This window comes from Melanerpes formicivorus, unplaced genomic scaffold (assembly GCF_026170545.1).
Source record: "Melanerpes formicivorus ecotype bairdi unplaced genomic scaffold, bMelFor1.0.p_v2 SCAF_70, whole genome shotgun sequence".
Classification (NCBI taxonomy): Eukaryota; Metazoa; Chordata; class Aves; order Piciformes; family Picidae; genus Melanerpes; species Melanerpes formicivorus.
The window spans coordinates 827,714-842,388 of NW_027142422.1; the positions used below are offsets into that span (position 1 = coordinate 827,714).

Consider the following 14,675-nt stretch of genomic DNA (forward strand, 5'->3'; position numbering starts at 1 on the left):
CGTACCAACAGCGCCCGGGGGAAGCTGTGCGGCCCCCGCCCTCCCGCGCCCCTCGGCGCTCGCGCTGACGAAGAGACCACCGACTCCAAAGCGGCCAAAGCTCTGAGTATGAGGAGCGGGCCGGGACTGGCGACGACGAGGTGGCTTATCCCGAAGGGACGGAAAAGCGGGGCCGGGGCCGGGGGTCGGGGTAGGCGCGCACAACGCACGCCTCACTCCCCCTCCCCGCGGCGCGGTGGTGCAGCCCGCCCGGAGGAGGCGGGAGCGGCGGGCAGCGCCTCCCTGCTCAGTGACACACGCCCGGTGCGGGGAGGTGGTGGCTGGTCGGGCAGCGGTAGCGGGCGGGCGTCGTAGCGGCGGCGGCTGGGAGCCGAGCCCGGAGGATGGCAGGGGCCGGAGCTGCTGCGGACTCTGCGGCTGCTTTTCCCCCTTCGTCAGCTCCTCCCGTCCTCCGGGAACTTTCTCCCGTGGCCAGCGGCAGTGCCTTCTCCCGGTGGCGGCGGCAGCGGCTGCGGGTGCGTTCGACGGTGCCCCCCGGTCCGCGGCTGGGGCTGCTGGCGCTGGTTCTCTGCCGCTTTTGCTGCGGTGAGTGAAACTTTCCCGCGGGCGGGGCAGGGTGAGGGGCGAGCGCAGGAGGAGGAGCGACGCCGGGCCCCGGCGGCTCCGGGCGGCTCGGCCAAGTTGGGGGAAAGTTTGGTCGGCCGGCGGGGCGGGGTGGCCGTTCTGTGCCGCCAACGGCGGGGGTGGCTGGGACGGGGCCGGGGCCGCGGGAGCGGCGCGGGGGGGTTGGGCTAGAGCCGCAGCCCGCAGTGCCGGGGAGACCTCGGCCGCTTTCTCCCGAAACACTCCGCTCCCGACGCACTCCACGCCCGGAGGTGGACGGCGATGGGGGAGAGCAGGCCGGGCGGCCCGGAGGCCGCGGCGGGGCGGGGAGGGCCGTGGCGCCGGGCTCCTTGGCTGCGGCGGGACCGTTACTTGCCGGGGGCCGCTCCGCCGGTGACTCCGCCAAGTTTCTGCGGCCGCCGGCCCCGCACCCCGGCTGGGGAAGCTCGGCCGGGGCCGGGGCTTCCCTCCGCGGGCGGCAGCTGCCGTCCCGAGCGACGGGCCCCGAGCTGTGTGCGGCGATGCTCGGCCGCGGCGGGGCTCCGTGTGCCCCGGGGGCTCCCCGGGCAGTAGCGGTGCGTTGCTTGGCTCGCATCGCTGCTCTTTCTCCAGCGGGCTGAGACCGGCGCAGGATGCTGCAGGCTTAGGGGTTTAGATCGCTTCTCTCTTGTGCTCCACGCCGCCCGCATCCCCGGCAGCCGGGGGGGTACTGCGGGCCCCCCGTTGGGCTGGAAACCACCGGCGCTCCCCTGATCCCGGAGAACAAGGAGGCACCTAGCAGCTGCAAACTAAATCCGAGCAGCCTTTATTGTGTTGCTTTGTGCCGCATGCGGTGCAGTGCCTGTGGTGGTGTTCTCGCAGCAGTGGAAGGTGAAGAGCAAAGTGGACTTATGCAGGAGCACACCACCAATGACCCTCCTGCTGTTGTGTTCCCAACGCAGCGCTGAGCAGTTGGCAAGGAGGTTGCGTTGTAGGACACACCGTGTCCTTTCCCTCCTAAAGGAAGGAGGAACAAGTTAGAGGAAGTAATCTCAGGAGGCTGGTGTGATAAAAATACCGAAGAACTTGTAAGGCACCATAAAGCAGTTGTGTGGTTTCTGAGAAGGGCTCTTTCAGGGAGTTGAGGCAGTGCTGCTGTAAGATTGTGCTCCTGCATGGAGTAGTCTCCCCCATCTGGCAATGATGTAGCTCTCAGAAAAGAAGATCATCGCTAATTTCAGCTTAAACAGGCGTTTGCTGCAAGATTCCTGATGTTCTTCTATCCCTAAAGAAAGGCTGTTATGGGAAGGACAGAAGAGCGGGTCTTGATGCACAGAGGGTTTATTTGACGGAGGAGGAGAGTTCACTGCCATTCTTTGTTCTGATGGTGAACCCCTTACCGTTTCAGCTTACCCAGAGCAAATGTGCTTACATAAATTTTGTTGAGAGGACAGATTTGATCCTGGTCAGACTGTGTAACAACTGCCAGCTCTATTGTTACATCGCAGGAGCTCTGCAGGACCTGGTGCCTGTCTCCTTAGTCAGACGTTACTGGGATGCTTCCTTAGAGAAGTGAACTAAATGTTAGTGAAGCAGCCTAAAAGTTGAATTGCTTCTGCAGAAATCCTTCTGTGTTACACAGCGTTAAGTCCTGGCTATAGGATTAAATCTCTACTTTGATGGCTTGCTTATTTTTCTACTAGATTATCCGCTATTAAACTAAGTTGCTGCTAAAGTAGCTGAAACAAGATCTATCACCCTCTTTTACGTTCTTGTTACGTTAAAAAGCTGTTCTCCCTCCTCTCTACAGTAACAGCCAGCGTTTTCTTTCCCCACGTGTAAAACCTTGGAGCTCTTAGTTGATAACCAACACTTACTGTGCAGTATTTGGCTTCGTTTGTGGTAAATCGTTTTCGGTATTAAGGTGCAACATTTCGAAGCCTTAATGTTTGAAGGCTTAGTTTCTATAGGGGTGGGCAGCAGGCTTTTCTCCTCCTTTTCTGATGGTGATTTCTGCTCTTTTGTGATGAAAAAGGCCAAGCTGCAGACTTGACATAACTTTGCCATGCTATTTTTACTTGCAAATGTGGAGATAACATTGACAATGAACTCGAGAACACCTGTGTCAGGCAGTGGCTTACTATTTTAGCTTTGACGGGTGTAACAGGGATGTCAGTCTTCCCAGATTCCTTTTGGCAGCTGGGAACTTGACTGATAACGCTGTAGAACACCTGCCCGAAGTGGGCATGTTATGTTGAAATAATGCTCTTTTCAAGCCCAACACTTTGAAGTATCATATATGGATGAAAGAAGACTCCCAAAGGACCAGTGGTAACTTTTGGAGTGTGAGGTGTGGAGCAGGGGAAGGTATTTTATCAGTGTAGTCTTTTTTTTTTTTTGATTACTTTGGCCCCTGAATTCTGCCACATTTAGTTTTATTCTTTCTGTAACTGCCACAGGTGAGTGTGAAGGAAAAGTAATGTGATGACTGTGCCTTTTAAAAAGGCTTTAGGTGAGCCCGTATGACAGTGGAAAGAGAAGGTACAGGGCAAGGGGGGTTGGACTTGATCTCTTAGTCCCTTCCAACCCTTACTGTACTGTGATACTGTGAAACCATCTATAACGTGAAGCTGGAGAGAAGGAAAGGCTGGTGAGCTAGGGTGTAGGTGGGGCAGTGCATAAAACTGTCCTGGGAAGAGAGGGAGGCACTGCACTGGTAGAAATAGCAGAGTAACATCAAACAGAATTAGAAGTGAATCTGGATTGTTTGGTAAACAGCCAGAAAACTGAAGCCAAATGTTTGTCAAGTCTGTCCTCAGGATAATTCAATGTACTATGAGGTGTACTCTTGCAGCAGCTCTGTTTTGTTGTGGAAGCTCTGTCATGTTCGTGATCACTGTTAGGGGTGCTCCTGTAAAGTAAACATGAAATAACAACATAGGTGCTAATATTTTAATGAAGTATGTTGCAGAGGCTTACAATTCTGGAGTATTACTGAAATATTAGACAAAACAATTTCAGCTTGTCTGTAGCATCTCATGGAAATGGTGCAAACTTGGGCTGCTCTGAGAGGAGTGGTTATAAAACCCACAGGGAAAAGGTTACAGGAATCATTCATTTTGGGAGGAGTGAAAAGCAAGGATGCCAACTAAGGTTTTGGCTTGTGGGGTGCAGGTATTGCCATATACACAAGGGTGAAGTGTAATGGTATGTGAGTTGGTAAGAGCTGCTTGCTTTGAGTGCTTTAGAAGAATTGTGATGGTTGTTTGGCCACTTGTGCTCTTTATTGATTTAAGCAATGTGTTTGTCCCTTGCCTCCTTAAATAACTTAGATTTGTCACGGACTTTGAAGATTGATATTGAACAAAAGGAGGCTCTAGCAGGATCTGTTTCTTGTAAGATTCCAGAGTCAAATACCCTCTTCAGAAATATGGCCAAATTTAGGTTGTTCTCATTCCCATCCCCTTGCTGTAGTGTTGCTCTGAGGCTGATATTGGGAAGCATTTTTCTGTAGCAGGAGAAGCAAAAATATATTGTCTTTACAGAGCATCTGTGCCAGCTTATTGCCTGTCAGGTGCTGGGCATGGAGCTCTTAATGTATGCAAAATCACAAGTGAATACATCTGCTGTGAAAAGGGAAAAGGAATTGGGGGTGTGTTCCCTCAGTAAACAGTGTGTGGGGCTGGAAGAACAATTGAGTAGAAGCTTTAGAATCCAATGTCTGAATCTCAGTTTTATGAAACAAAACCAGTAGTGAGTGGAAGTGGAGTAAGAGAAATATAAAAACCAATGTGTAAGTTAGCAGAAGATAACCTTGCTAAGCTCCAGCTGCTTGCAGTCCTGTTAGTAAATGTCCTATTTTTAGCATTGATTGGGTTGTTGAGGAGCAATAAAACTTGGGAGTGTCACTTTCCATCCCCTGCTACACCAGATTGTCGCTGTGGAGGTAGGTTGACCTGCTGTCCTGTGTTTGCACACAGGTTTGTCCAAACAGAGCTCTCTGTCAGAATGTGTGGCTGCAAACTGGTTAGAGAAGCCTGCCCAGAAGTGAGGGTGCTGAGATTGCCGGTGGCTTCTGCTTGTGCCGGAGTCCTGGGACATGGGTGCTTGATGATGGGCTGTGTGGTGGTGGTTTGTGTTTGTACTTGGCCTTCTTGTCTCCAGCTTTGAGTGAACGTGTTGTATTGAATCAGGATTGTTTGAGCTTTCTGTCCTGCTGATTGCAATACTGAGCATTGTATAGATACTAGCACAGAGGTTCCTGTGAGGAGTTTTCTTAGCATCCATTTATCAGGTCCCTGTCTGAGTGGCTAGAATTTCCTGGGCAGTGAAGAGTAGCTGTAGGTGCAATTTATGATGTTTTTGTTATGCTATGTGTTGTTGAGTTCTGTTATTTGAAGGGAAGGAGGTATATTTGATCTTTGAGGGTCCAAACTGTTCTATTTGGGGCTTTGGGGGGAGAAGGTTAGCCCATATCAAACAGGATTTTGGCAGAGTACTTACTCGAAGGACAGTTGTGTGCAGTGCCTCAGGTCACAGCTGTTTTGGAATGCAGTAATGGGGTTTTTTTGAGAGAATGATCAAGATGATGAATTACTGGATTAGACATGATACAGGTGAGTCAAGTTTTCTTGTTAGAGGTAGAGGGATTATTAACACTAGCTGTTTCTGGTTAGAAAGCAGGTGGACTCTCTAGAAAAGAATATGGAAGAATGGAAAGAGATTTCAAGAATAGGTAAGAAAGCAGACAGGAGTAGCTGAGTGTGGGTAAAGTACAAGGAAATAGATGAGGAGCAATCAAACAGTGGCATGTGCAGTAAAGACTATCAGGAAAGTGCTGGTGGTTTTTCTGTCTAAAGAGAGGTGGTAAAAGTGCTAGGTGAGAGCTTGTCTTGCTCCCTTGCATGGGAAAAGGTAGGGAAGGCATAATATGAGTTAAAGCAAGATGTGGCTGTGTATGAGTAAGGCTCCTGAGTGGGTCCATGGCCAATATTTACTTTGGTCAAATCACTGTCCCTAGAGGTGTTCAAGAAGTGTATGGAAAGCACTTTAGGATGTTGTTCAGTAACCATGGTGGTGTCAGGTTGATGGTTGGACTCGATCTAGAGGTCTTTTGCCATTGAAACAATGATTGGTTCTGGAAAAGGTAGGCCAGTGTTTGCAGGTGATGGTGAAGAAGTTCAAGGCATAGCACAAGGTTCAAATCCTAGTAAACACCAAGCATTTAAAAATTATCCAAGAGATTAATGCCTCAAGGATTAATATTTAGACTGGGGACAGTTTCAAATGCGAACTCTCAAATGGATCTTTCTGTCCTGGAGCTACCAGTGGAATGAAACTAGCAGCAAAGTAAGAAACTGACACTCCTGAAATCTGGCCTCTGTTTCTTCTACTTCTGATTTTCCAAGTGTGGGGAACTGAGTAAAGTTTTAATCAACATGCTCTCAAGAAGGTCATTAGTTTAGGTAGTGAAAAGTAGCAAGCTTCCAGGCTGGCATCGTCTATCACCACTACAATCTTCTCTTCAATATTTCACTTCCAGTTGTTATTTTAAGTAGTGTACAGAAGAAAATGACATTTACATTCTGTAATACCTTTAAAATAGCATGGTTTTGCATTCTCAACAGAAAGGGCCACTCAAGTGTAGCTTGTATTGACTGGTATGCTAGAATTACCTGCAGCAGTAGATGGCTCTTGCTGATTGCCTGCGCTGTCCCCACCCCACTCCCCACATATCGGATTTTCATTATCAGGCAGTTAAGATACTTTTGTATGTCTACAGGGGATCACTGTTTTTCCCTTTCCTATTAGTCAAGGCTGGTATAACATGATAGTTTTTGAACTTGTCATTAGTATCTTCCAGGGATTTGCTGGGCAGATCAGAATGCTTTCCTCGAGTGACTGTTGGTTTAAATATGTAGGTAGTGCTGGTGCCTTCACTTTGCTGCAGTGGCACATGCAGAAAAGTGATTGAGATGGCAGTCTCCTGCCACATACCAGCACTTGCTAGAAGATGAACAAAGGCTGATTAGACAGGTCTGCACACTTGGCATGCCTACAGATGAAGGGAAGAAACCAACTGAGCTGGGTCAACCAGTTTGTCCATTTGGAATCTGTTCTTTCCACTAGGCCTTCAATTGAAAAATTGCAAATTAGTGTTTGACTTATTTTTTTTACAATTCTCATTAGTGTGGACACTCTTTGCCCTCTTTTGCTGCTTTTTTTACTTGCAATACCACCTGTGTTGCATATGGTTAAGCTGAAAATTAATTATTGCTGGGACAAGTCTGCTGGATGAAGGGGTGCTGAGGAAAGAATAGGGGGGAAGCTAAGCTGAGAGTGTTGAAGTTGGGCAGCTAGCTTTTCTTGATTTCTTTTTGGAGTACATCATCTGCTAGAACAGTTTAGTCAAACATCACTTAAATTGCATCAAAGGCAAGGAACTTCCTCATAACAGCAGAGAACTGAAGGTGTAACTGAACTGGGGCATGTGTTAAGTTGGGATAGATTGAGTTTTGTTACTTTCCTCCTATGTCACCCGTTGGCCCATCCCACAATGAAATTACACTTAGTCAACAGTGCTGAAGATGATTACTAGAGGTCAGAAAAGCAAAGATCAAGAGCTGTTAAGCTTAATTTCCTTTTTGAACAGCCTTGTAAAGATTGGTAGTATTTGCATTACAAAAACCTATTGCTTGCCCCTTCACCGGTGATGCTGCTTCTGTGCTTTAAACTCTTCTCTGCACTGAAACAGAAGTGATGTTGTGACCTCAGGAAGGTACCTCAGCATTTAAAGAGGCACTGTGGATCTAAGGAACACAACTGTAAAGATTTGGTGAGGCGCTGTGGATCTGAAGAACTCAACTGTAAGGACTTGGTGGTTGTGACCATACTATTACTGCATAATAGGAAAAGTTTCCATGTGTTATTGGTAGCTGAGGTAGCATCAAGTAGTCTGCCTCTGGGAAGTAGCAAGAGCAATCAGTGTTTTCATGTCAGCATTTAATAGCACTTTCTGAGGAACTGGAATGTAAGCTGTTGTCAAGAAATAGTAGGTTTCATATAAGGTATTGTAAAAGTTCTACTGAGATTCTTGTACCTTACAGAAAGAGAACTGTGGGACTTGGTGTTAGTGAGTTCCCTTGCTGAGAGCTACTGTAAAGCTGTGAGCTCCAAGGCTCAAGAGGCATAAATTGATGTGGCTGAAAATGAGGTGAAAACTGAGTTAAGTGAGGAAAAGAAACTGTAGTGTCTCCACAGTTTGTCACCACTGCTCTTCAAAGAGGTCCTCAGTGCTTGCTATAAGATGTGACTGTGGGCGGAGGAATAGCAGTGAGTGGTGTTAACCTTGAGTGGCTTTTAACAAGGATTCCTTAAAACATCTTGTAGCCAAATTGGTGAGATGTGGTTTAGATGAGTGGGTTAAGTGGGTGGAAAATTGCGTGTGCTGCTGGACTCCAAAGGTTCTGATCAGCTGTGGAAGTCTACCTGGAGGCATGTTGCTGGTGACATGCCTTTAAGGATCAGTGCAGGGGCCACTTGTTTGCATTCCAACTCCTCTTCTGGGTCAGTGATGCACTTTCAGTGATTCTGTGAATGTTACCAGATCTTGAGAGAGGTAATTGATAGGCTGGAGACTGTGGGGCTAGTTGAATGGAGCAGTGGTTGTCAGAAACCTCATGAAACTCGCCAGAAGCTAATGCTGAGTCCTTCAGGAGTGAAATGACACTGTACAGCAGGACAGATGTGGTGCTAACTGGGGAAAAGACCACAGAGGTCCTTATGGGTTGGGGTGTACTTCTGTGGTGCACAAAGTAAAGAGTATACTGGGCAAGGTCAGCCAGGGGAATGAAGCAATATTCCTCCACTATTCTGAGCTTGTGAGACTGCATCTGGAGTGCTGTGCCCAGCTTTGTGCTCCCAAGCACTGGAAAGATCCAAGGTGTCTGTGGAAGGCCACCAAGAGTCAGTGGGACATGGTGTATGGAAGAGGGGCTGAGAAGTGAAATTGTTCAGTCTAAAGTGGGGATCTTCGTTGCTGGCTATGGCTGTTTATTAGGAAAACAGAAAATGAATAGAGACTACTTAAATGTGCTCAGGTAAAGGAGAAGAAACAACAGACAAGCTGCACCACGGGAAGTTCTAATAATGTCTTAGGAGTAAGCTTTCCCACACAGTGAAGCAGTGAAACAGGCTGTGGAATGTCTGTCCTTGAAAACATTCAGAACCTGGCTGTGGTATGACTCTCAGCAACTTGATCTGACTTCAAAGTTGGCCCTGCTTTCAGTTGGGGATGGGATAGAGTAACCTCCAGAAGTCGCTTTCAGTCTCATGAGCCTCATTTGTGCATGGGCAGGCAGGAGCTGGCACACTGCAGTTACTAGCCCTTGAAACCTGGAAGTAGTTGGAGGTATTTTTCTGAGATCAGAACATCCAACTGAATTCAGAAACAAATTTTTACTCTGAAGCAATTTGACTGCTAACAGTGTACTTTAAATTTGAGTCCCATTGTTTGTTCCTACTGTAAGCAATAACTTCTAGGGAATTCGGTAATGATCTGCATGCATTTCTTCTGCTGCTCCAGTGAGCAGTCAGTAAAACCAGTCCCTGATGGCACAGAGCTGAGTGTGACCATGACAATACAGCTTGGCAGTACATTGAGCCACTCTTATAAAGCATTTACATGCTTGGCTGTTGGTTAACCAGGCTTCCTGTCTTGATGCAGCTCCTGGGCAAAAAGGGTTAATTCCTGGAATAGCTCAGTTGAGGATGGCCTTATGAGCTAAAAAAAAAGCCAGCAGTGTCAGCAGTGCAGGGGACAGCAGGCACCCACATCACTGTCATGTCAGGGGTGACCCTTCGGGTCTGGGACAGCTGAGATTTAGCCACTGCAGTTTATGCTTTGCTGCTCCTGAGAGAGCCTTTCATTTCAGATTTCATTGTATGTGTGCAGTTGTTAAAGATTGGCAGATCACTTCTTCACTGACTTGCAAACTTTGAAAGTGAAGTTAATGTTTAGCTGGCTTTCTGAACTTGGGACTTTGCCACTTGATCTAATGCCAGCTGTATCCTCCCTTCTCTTCAGGCCTCACTGCTTCCCAGAGGAGGGGGTACATGGGAAGACAGAATATAAAATGTGAAGGAGTGGTCTGCTGAAGGGGATGAAGGCTTTTTAGGGGCTGAAGGGACATTTAGGAATGTCACACACGTCAGGCTCCCTGACCTGTTTTGATTGGTTCTCTAATGTCATAGATTCGTAGAAGGATTTGGGTTGGAAAGGACCTTAAAGATCATCTGGTTCTAACCCCCCTGCCATGGGCAGGGACACCTTCCACTAGACCGGGTTGCTCAAGGCATCATTCAGCCTGGCCATGAGCACCCATGGGGTGGGGACATCCACAGCCTACTTGGGCAACCTGTTCCAATGTCTCACCACCCTCACTGTAAGGAAGAAAATTTCAGTATAGAAGGGACAGCTCTGGGGATAGGGATTGCTGAATGTTTACAGCCATTGCTGAATGCTTTGCAGAATTTCAGGTCCTTCCTTAAAATGAACTTCAACAATGAATATATGTTCAGTGATGTTCACAAGGCTTCCTTTGTAGAGAAGTAACCCTCATATATTGTCTCTGAGCTGACTGTTAGTGTACTTGGACACAAGACCTTGGCTGTGTGGTGCTCCTTTTTCTTTTGATGTTAGATACTTCTGAAAGGGGTAGGGGATGCAAATCAAGTGTAGGAGTAAAAGGCTTAGGGTTCTAGTAACTTTCAGAATGCCTGGAAAGTGACAGCTTGTGTAATGTATGTAATTGTCTCATTATGGCAGGAAATGCATCTGGGAGTAGGTGATCACTCTGACTGAAAGACAAACGAAGCTTCTTGGTTTTCAGACAGCAGAAAAGTTGGAGCACTGGCTGACAAAAATGATGAGGTGTTACTGTGTCCTGAGCAAACTTTCTGTCATCACCTTGAATTCACAGCCCTGTGGAGAAGTGGAGCTTTCAAAATAAATCTTAACTGAGCAACACCAAACTTAGGCCAAAGCATCAGGTTATAACTTCCTAATGAACATGCTCAGGGTGAGTTCCTCGTCTCAAAGCTGAGGGCTGTCTCTCCAGGCCTTTTTGGCTTTTTTGTGGTCAAGAGTGAGGAAACCAGTGATTGGAGTGTGTCACAGTGACCTAACTGAGGAGAAGCTGATGCTAATGGAGACTTTGTGTGGGTTCATACACACAGATCTAAAGGCTTTTAAGAGAATTGACAGTAGCTGAATATCTGCTGTTGGATCAGAATACAAGAAATAATAGAGAAGATTGATTATCCACTGTGAGCTGGCTGTGGCTGTCCATCTGATGGAGAGGAAAACCTTTCCTGAACAGAGGAACTGAAAAAGGATATAAATAGAAGCAGAAAATGGTGAGAAACATTGGGTGGGAAAACAGCTATCTAACTGAACAGGACATTCAAGTTAAACCACAAATGCAGTAGACCTGAGGATGAAAATAGTACTTGAAAGTGCTGTCTTAAGTATATATGTAGTGGGTAAAAGCACTGGTCCTCCTCCAACAAGCAACTTTTGGTTTCCTAATTGCTGATTTTCAATGCTGTTTGTAGCACTTCAATGAGTTAGCCACCCTGGAGGTCTTCCGAGTCAATTTCTTCTTGCTGTTTTTGGTGACTGCTTCCTCTGCTATTGTGTTGGTTCCTGGATTTGCAAAGCAAATGAGGGTAGTCCGGAAACACAGGTGGGGGAGAAACAGTGAATCAGCATGTTGCTAGTAAGAGGACTGGGAATGAGACTTAGAGGACAGTGTAATCTTGTCAGAGTAGTGAGATCTGAGGAACCTAATGGTCATGAGAGAGCAAGTGGTGTAAGTATATTGAATGAGTTGTTGAAAGCAAGCTCCTAAAAGGAGAGCTTGTAATTGAAACATGTAATAGCTAACAAGATTTTGAAGGGATCCTAGGTTATTACTTTGCCTGTTTATAATCTTAGAATTGAGCTGGCAAAATTCTTGCAGAGATCCTGTCTCTACCCCCATGCAGGAGCTGCCTAGGTTACTTTTCTGTATGCAGTTACTTGGCAGCCCCACCAGGAAAAACAAGTGCAGTGCTCCTTTTGACCTCTCATTAGATCTGTCAGGTATTTTGATTGTGTTTAAACTGGATGCTACCTAGAAGGACTTTAACCTGTTCCTCCACATTGGTTTGTCTATTGGCTCATCTTTTCTTCCAAAAGATTCTGGACTGTCTGGAACTCTTTAAATTCTCTAAACAAAGTCTAGTGTTTCATTACCTATTGCCCTGGTACTAGGGCATTTCAATGTAAGTAAACTGGAGTGTGAATTACTTTGTGGCATTGAGAGAAAGTGGCTGTATTTCTATGGATAACTTTTGATCTACTTATTTGCCTTTACTCCTAGTGTTTTGAGACATGGGACTCAAGGCAAGATGTTCTCTTGCAGTCCTGCATTTGAGTCTGACCCATTTATCAGAAAGAGTACCTTGTCCTGCTTTTTTCCTTCTAAAGGGGGTGGGATTGAGAGGCTTGTCTGGTGGAACAGACATTGGGATGTTCATTGCAGAAGAGCTGCCAGCTGCTCATAGCTTTCCTTAGTAGCTTAATGTGCCTTGGAAATAGCTGAATGCTTAGTACGAGGACAAACATTGATGCCTTAATTTGCTGTGTGTTCCCATACAGAGAAGATTATAATTGAGGAGTGTGTACAACACTGGTGCTGGTATGGTTTAAGATGAAATTCCAAGTGGAATTTTTGAAGTTCATAAAACTTGGTAAACATTGTTGGTGAGCAGTTTTATAAGGTTAAAGCTTTAAATCTCACTGGATTTCTAAGAGTGTTTTTCACAACTCATTTTGAATCATGAGCCTAACCTTTCTTGAAACATCCCTCTAGTGTCTTGGGTTGTGTTTAGCTTCCTGCTGCTTGATACTAAAGGTCTGTGCAGCATGGGAAGAACCAGAGTATTCAGGGGCACATCTCTGCCCCACATGAAGGTAATGAAATTAGAACAGGAGTGCCAGCTGATGTGAATAAAATGGCCTTGTGAAGTAGGAAAGGGGGCTCACAGCCACGCCTGACTGCAACAGATACAGAGCTTTTGTGAAGCTCCAACTCATGACTGTAGTTGGACTCAGGCTGTGTTGATGCCAAACTCTTGACCCTTCTGATAGGTTTCCTTGCTTTCTGTGATGAAAACACCCATTTTGCTGAGAGATGTTTGTTGTGGCACTGTAGAGGCTTGCATGCCTTTACTGCCGTGACCTGTCTCTATTGGGATGAGAGTCTTTTGTCCAGTATTGCATTATCTGGCCTTCTAAAAGGCAAGTGTGAGCCTTCTCACTGTGGGTGCTGCCTAGTGAGTGGTGACTGGAGACTTCCTCAGAAATATCAGTTACCTACCTGCAAATAGCCTTGTTACCTAGATGGTCATTGCATCAGCAACCAGAGGAAGATGGCTCACTGCCCCTTCCAGCAGCTGTGGGGCATGGAAGAGTGAAGCAACAGGAGCCTGTTGGTAGAATGGTGTCATGTTTTGTCAGCTTTACCCTGAGAAGCAACAGGTGGAGGCTCAAAATACTTGAGAACTCTACAGAACACCCTATCCTAGCACTTAACTGACAATTTTGCTGTCTGGAGCTTGATGTTCTGAGTAAAACTCCTGCTTGAGCAAGAGTTAACTTCTGAAGAGACTAAACTCTTCATGCGTCCTCATCAACTCAACCAGTTCTTGTGACCAGTGTCTTCAGCTTCTAGATTGCTTGGGAAATTCTACCCCTGTGCAACCTTTTTTTGCCAGTTTTCAAGTAGAAAGCTGTGTCCCTTACTATAGCCTGTGTAAGCATGTAGGCTGTAGTCACCTGCTGGGAAGCTCCTTGCATAGATGCATAGAATGGTTAGGGTTCAAAGGAACCTTGCAGGTCATCTGGTTCCAAGCCACCTGGCATTGGCAGGGGCACCATCCACTAAACCAGGTTGCTCAAGGCCTCTGTGTGTTAGATAAAGACTAGAGTTTGGTTTGGCCCACTTCTAGATATAAAGTATTAACATTCAGAAGTTAACAGATTCATTGCCTAGTGATGAATGTGTGAGAGCCACAGCAGTGATGCATTGGTGCAATTGGAGAAATCTAGGAATAACTCATTATTTGAATAGTTGTGATAATGTTCCTAGCTCCCTTTTGGTGTCAGGTAAAGTGGGCCTCTGGATTCAAAAGACTGGAGTCCCTAGAACATGAATGAAATGGCAAATGCTGAGAAAGGCTGGGAGGACTTCTTGGAGGTGTTCAAGAAATGTGTGGACTTGGCACTTTGGGATATGGTTTAATGGCTGTGGTGGTGTTAGGTAGGTGGTTGGACTTGGTGACCTTGGAAGCCTTTTCCAACCCAAACAATTCTATGATTCTGTGACTTCAGACTATTCAATTGCCTGTGCCTCATGTCACTAATTCATTCTGCCTTCCAAACAAGGTTTGAAGAATTGCTCTTCTAGGATGGAAATAGCATACCTTTGGTTTGTGGTTTGCCAAATAAAAGTGAGTGCTGTGCAACAAAGGGAAGCTGAGTCTAATGAATGTAATGTGTGTGGAAGCCAACCTCATACCCACTTTCTGCCCCAAAAATCTCCATTGACAAACTGGCACTGGCTTCAAGCAGTGGCTGTGATAAAGCAGATCGTTAATAACACTAGGTTGTAATATTTTTCTCTTTGATCTAAGTACAGTTTCTTCCCTAAGCACTTACTTAACTCTCACTGAAAGCTGGTGTAAAGAGCATTTTGTACTGCTTAATCCTGAATTCCTGAATGTCCAACATTGTTCAGTTCTGATTCTTTTTGACACAGTAATTTGATGGTGCTCTGGTGCTCAAAAGACACACACTGACTTCTTCCTAGCAATTTAAGTGTATATCTTTATAAAGCCTCAGGCTTGAGGTTTCAAGCTTGTTTTCTGCAGTGTCTGAGGGATGTGATTCTGTAGGCACATTGGAAAATGCCTTTAGGATGGGCAGCTGTGCTCTTGTTGCCTCAGCGGCATTGCTGCTTGGAATGGGCTGTTCAGAGAATCAGCCAGCT

General features: G+C 46.4%; 1 protein-coding gene across 2 annotated transcripts in view; it reads left to right on the top strand.

The window, feature by feature from the left end:
- The first annotated feature begins 314 nt into the window (after positions 1 to 314).
- NECTIN3 (nectin cell adhesion molecule 3) overlaps positions 315 to 14,675 on the top strand; it is a 46,441-nt gene continuing 32,080 nt past the window's right edge. For both annotated transcript variants that reach the window (XM_068163073.1, XM_068163072.1), the window contains exon 1: positions 315 to 585. In XM_068163073.1, the coding sequence (XP_068019174.1) occupies positions 384 to 585 (202 nt within the window). In that variant the 5' untranslated portion in view covers positions 315 to 383. The remainder of the gene's footprint in view (positions 586 to 14,675) is intronic.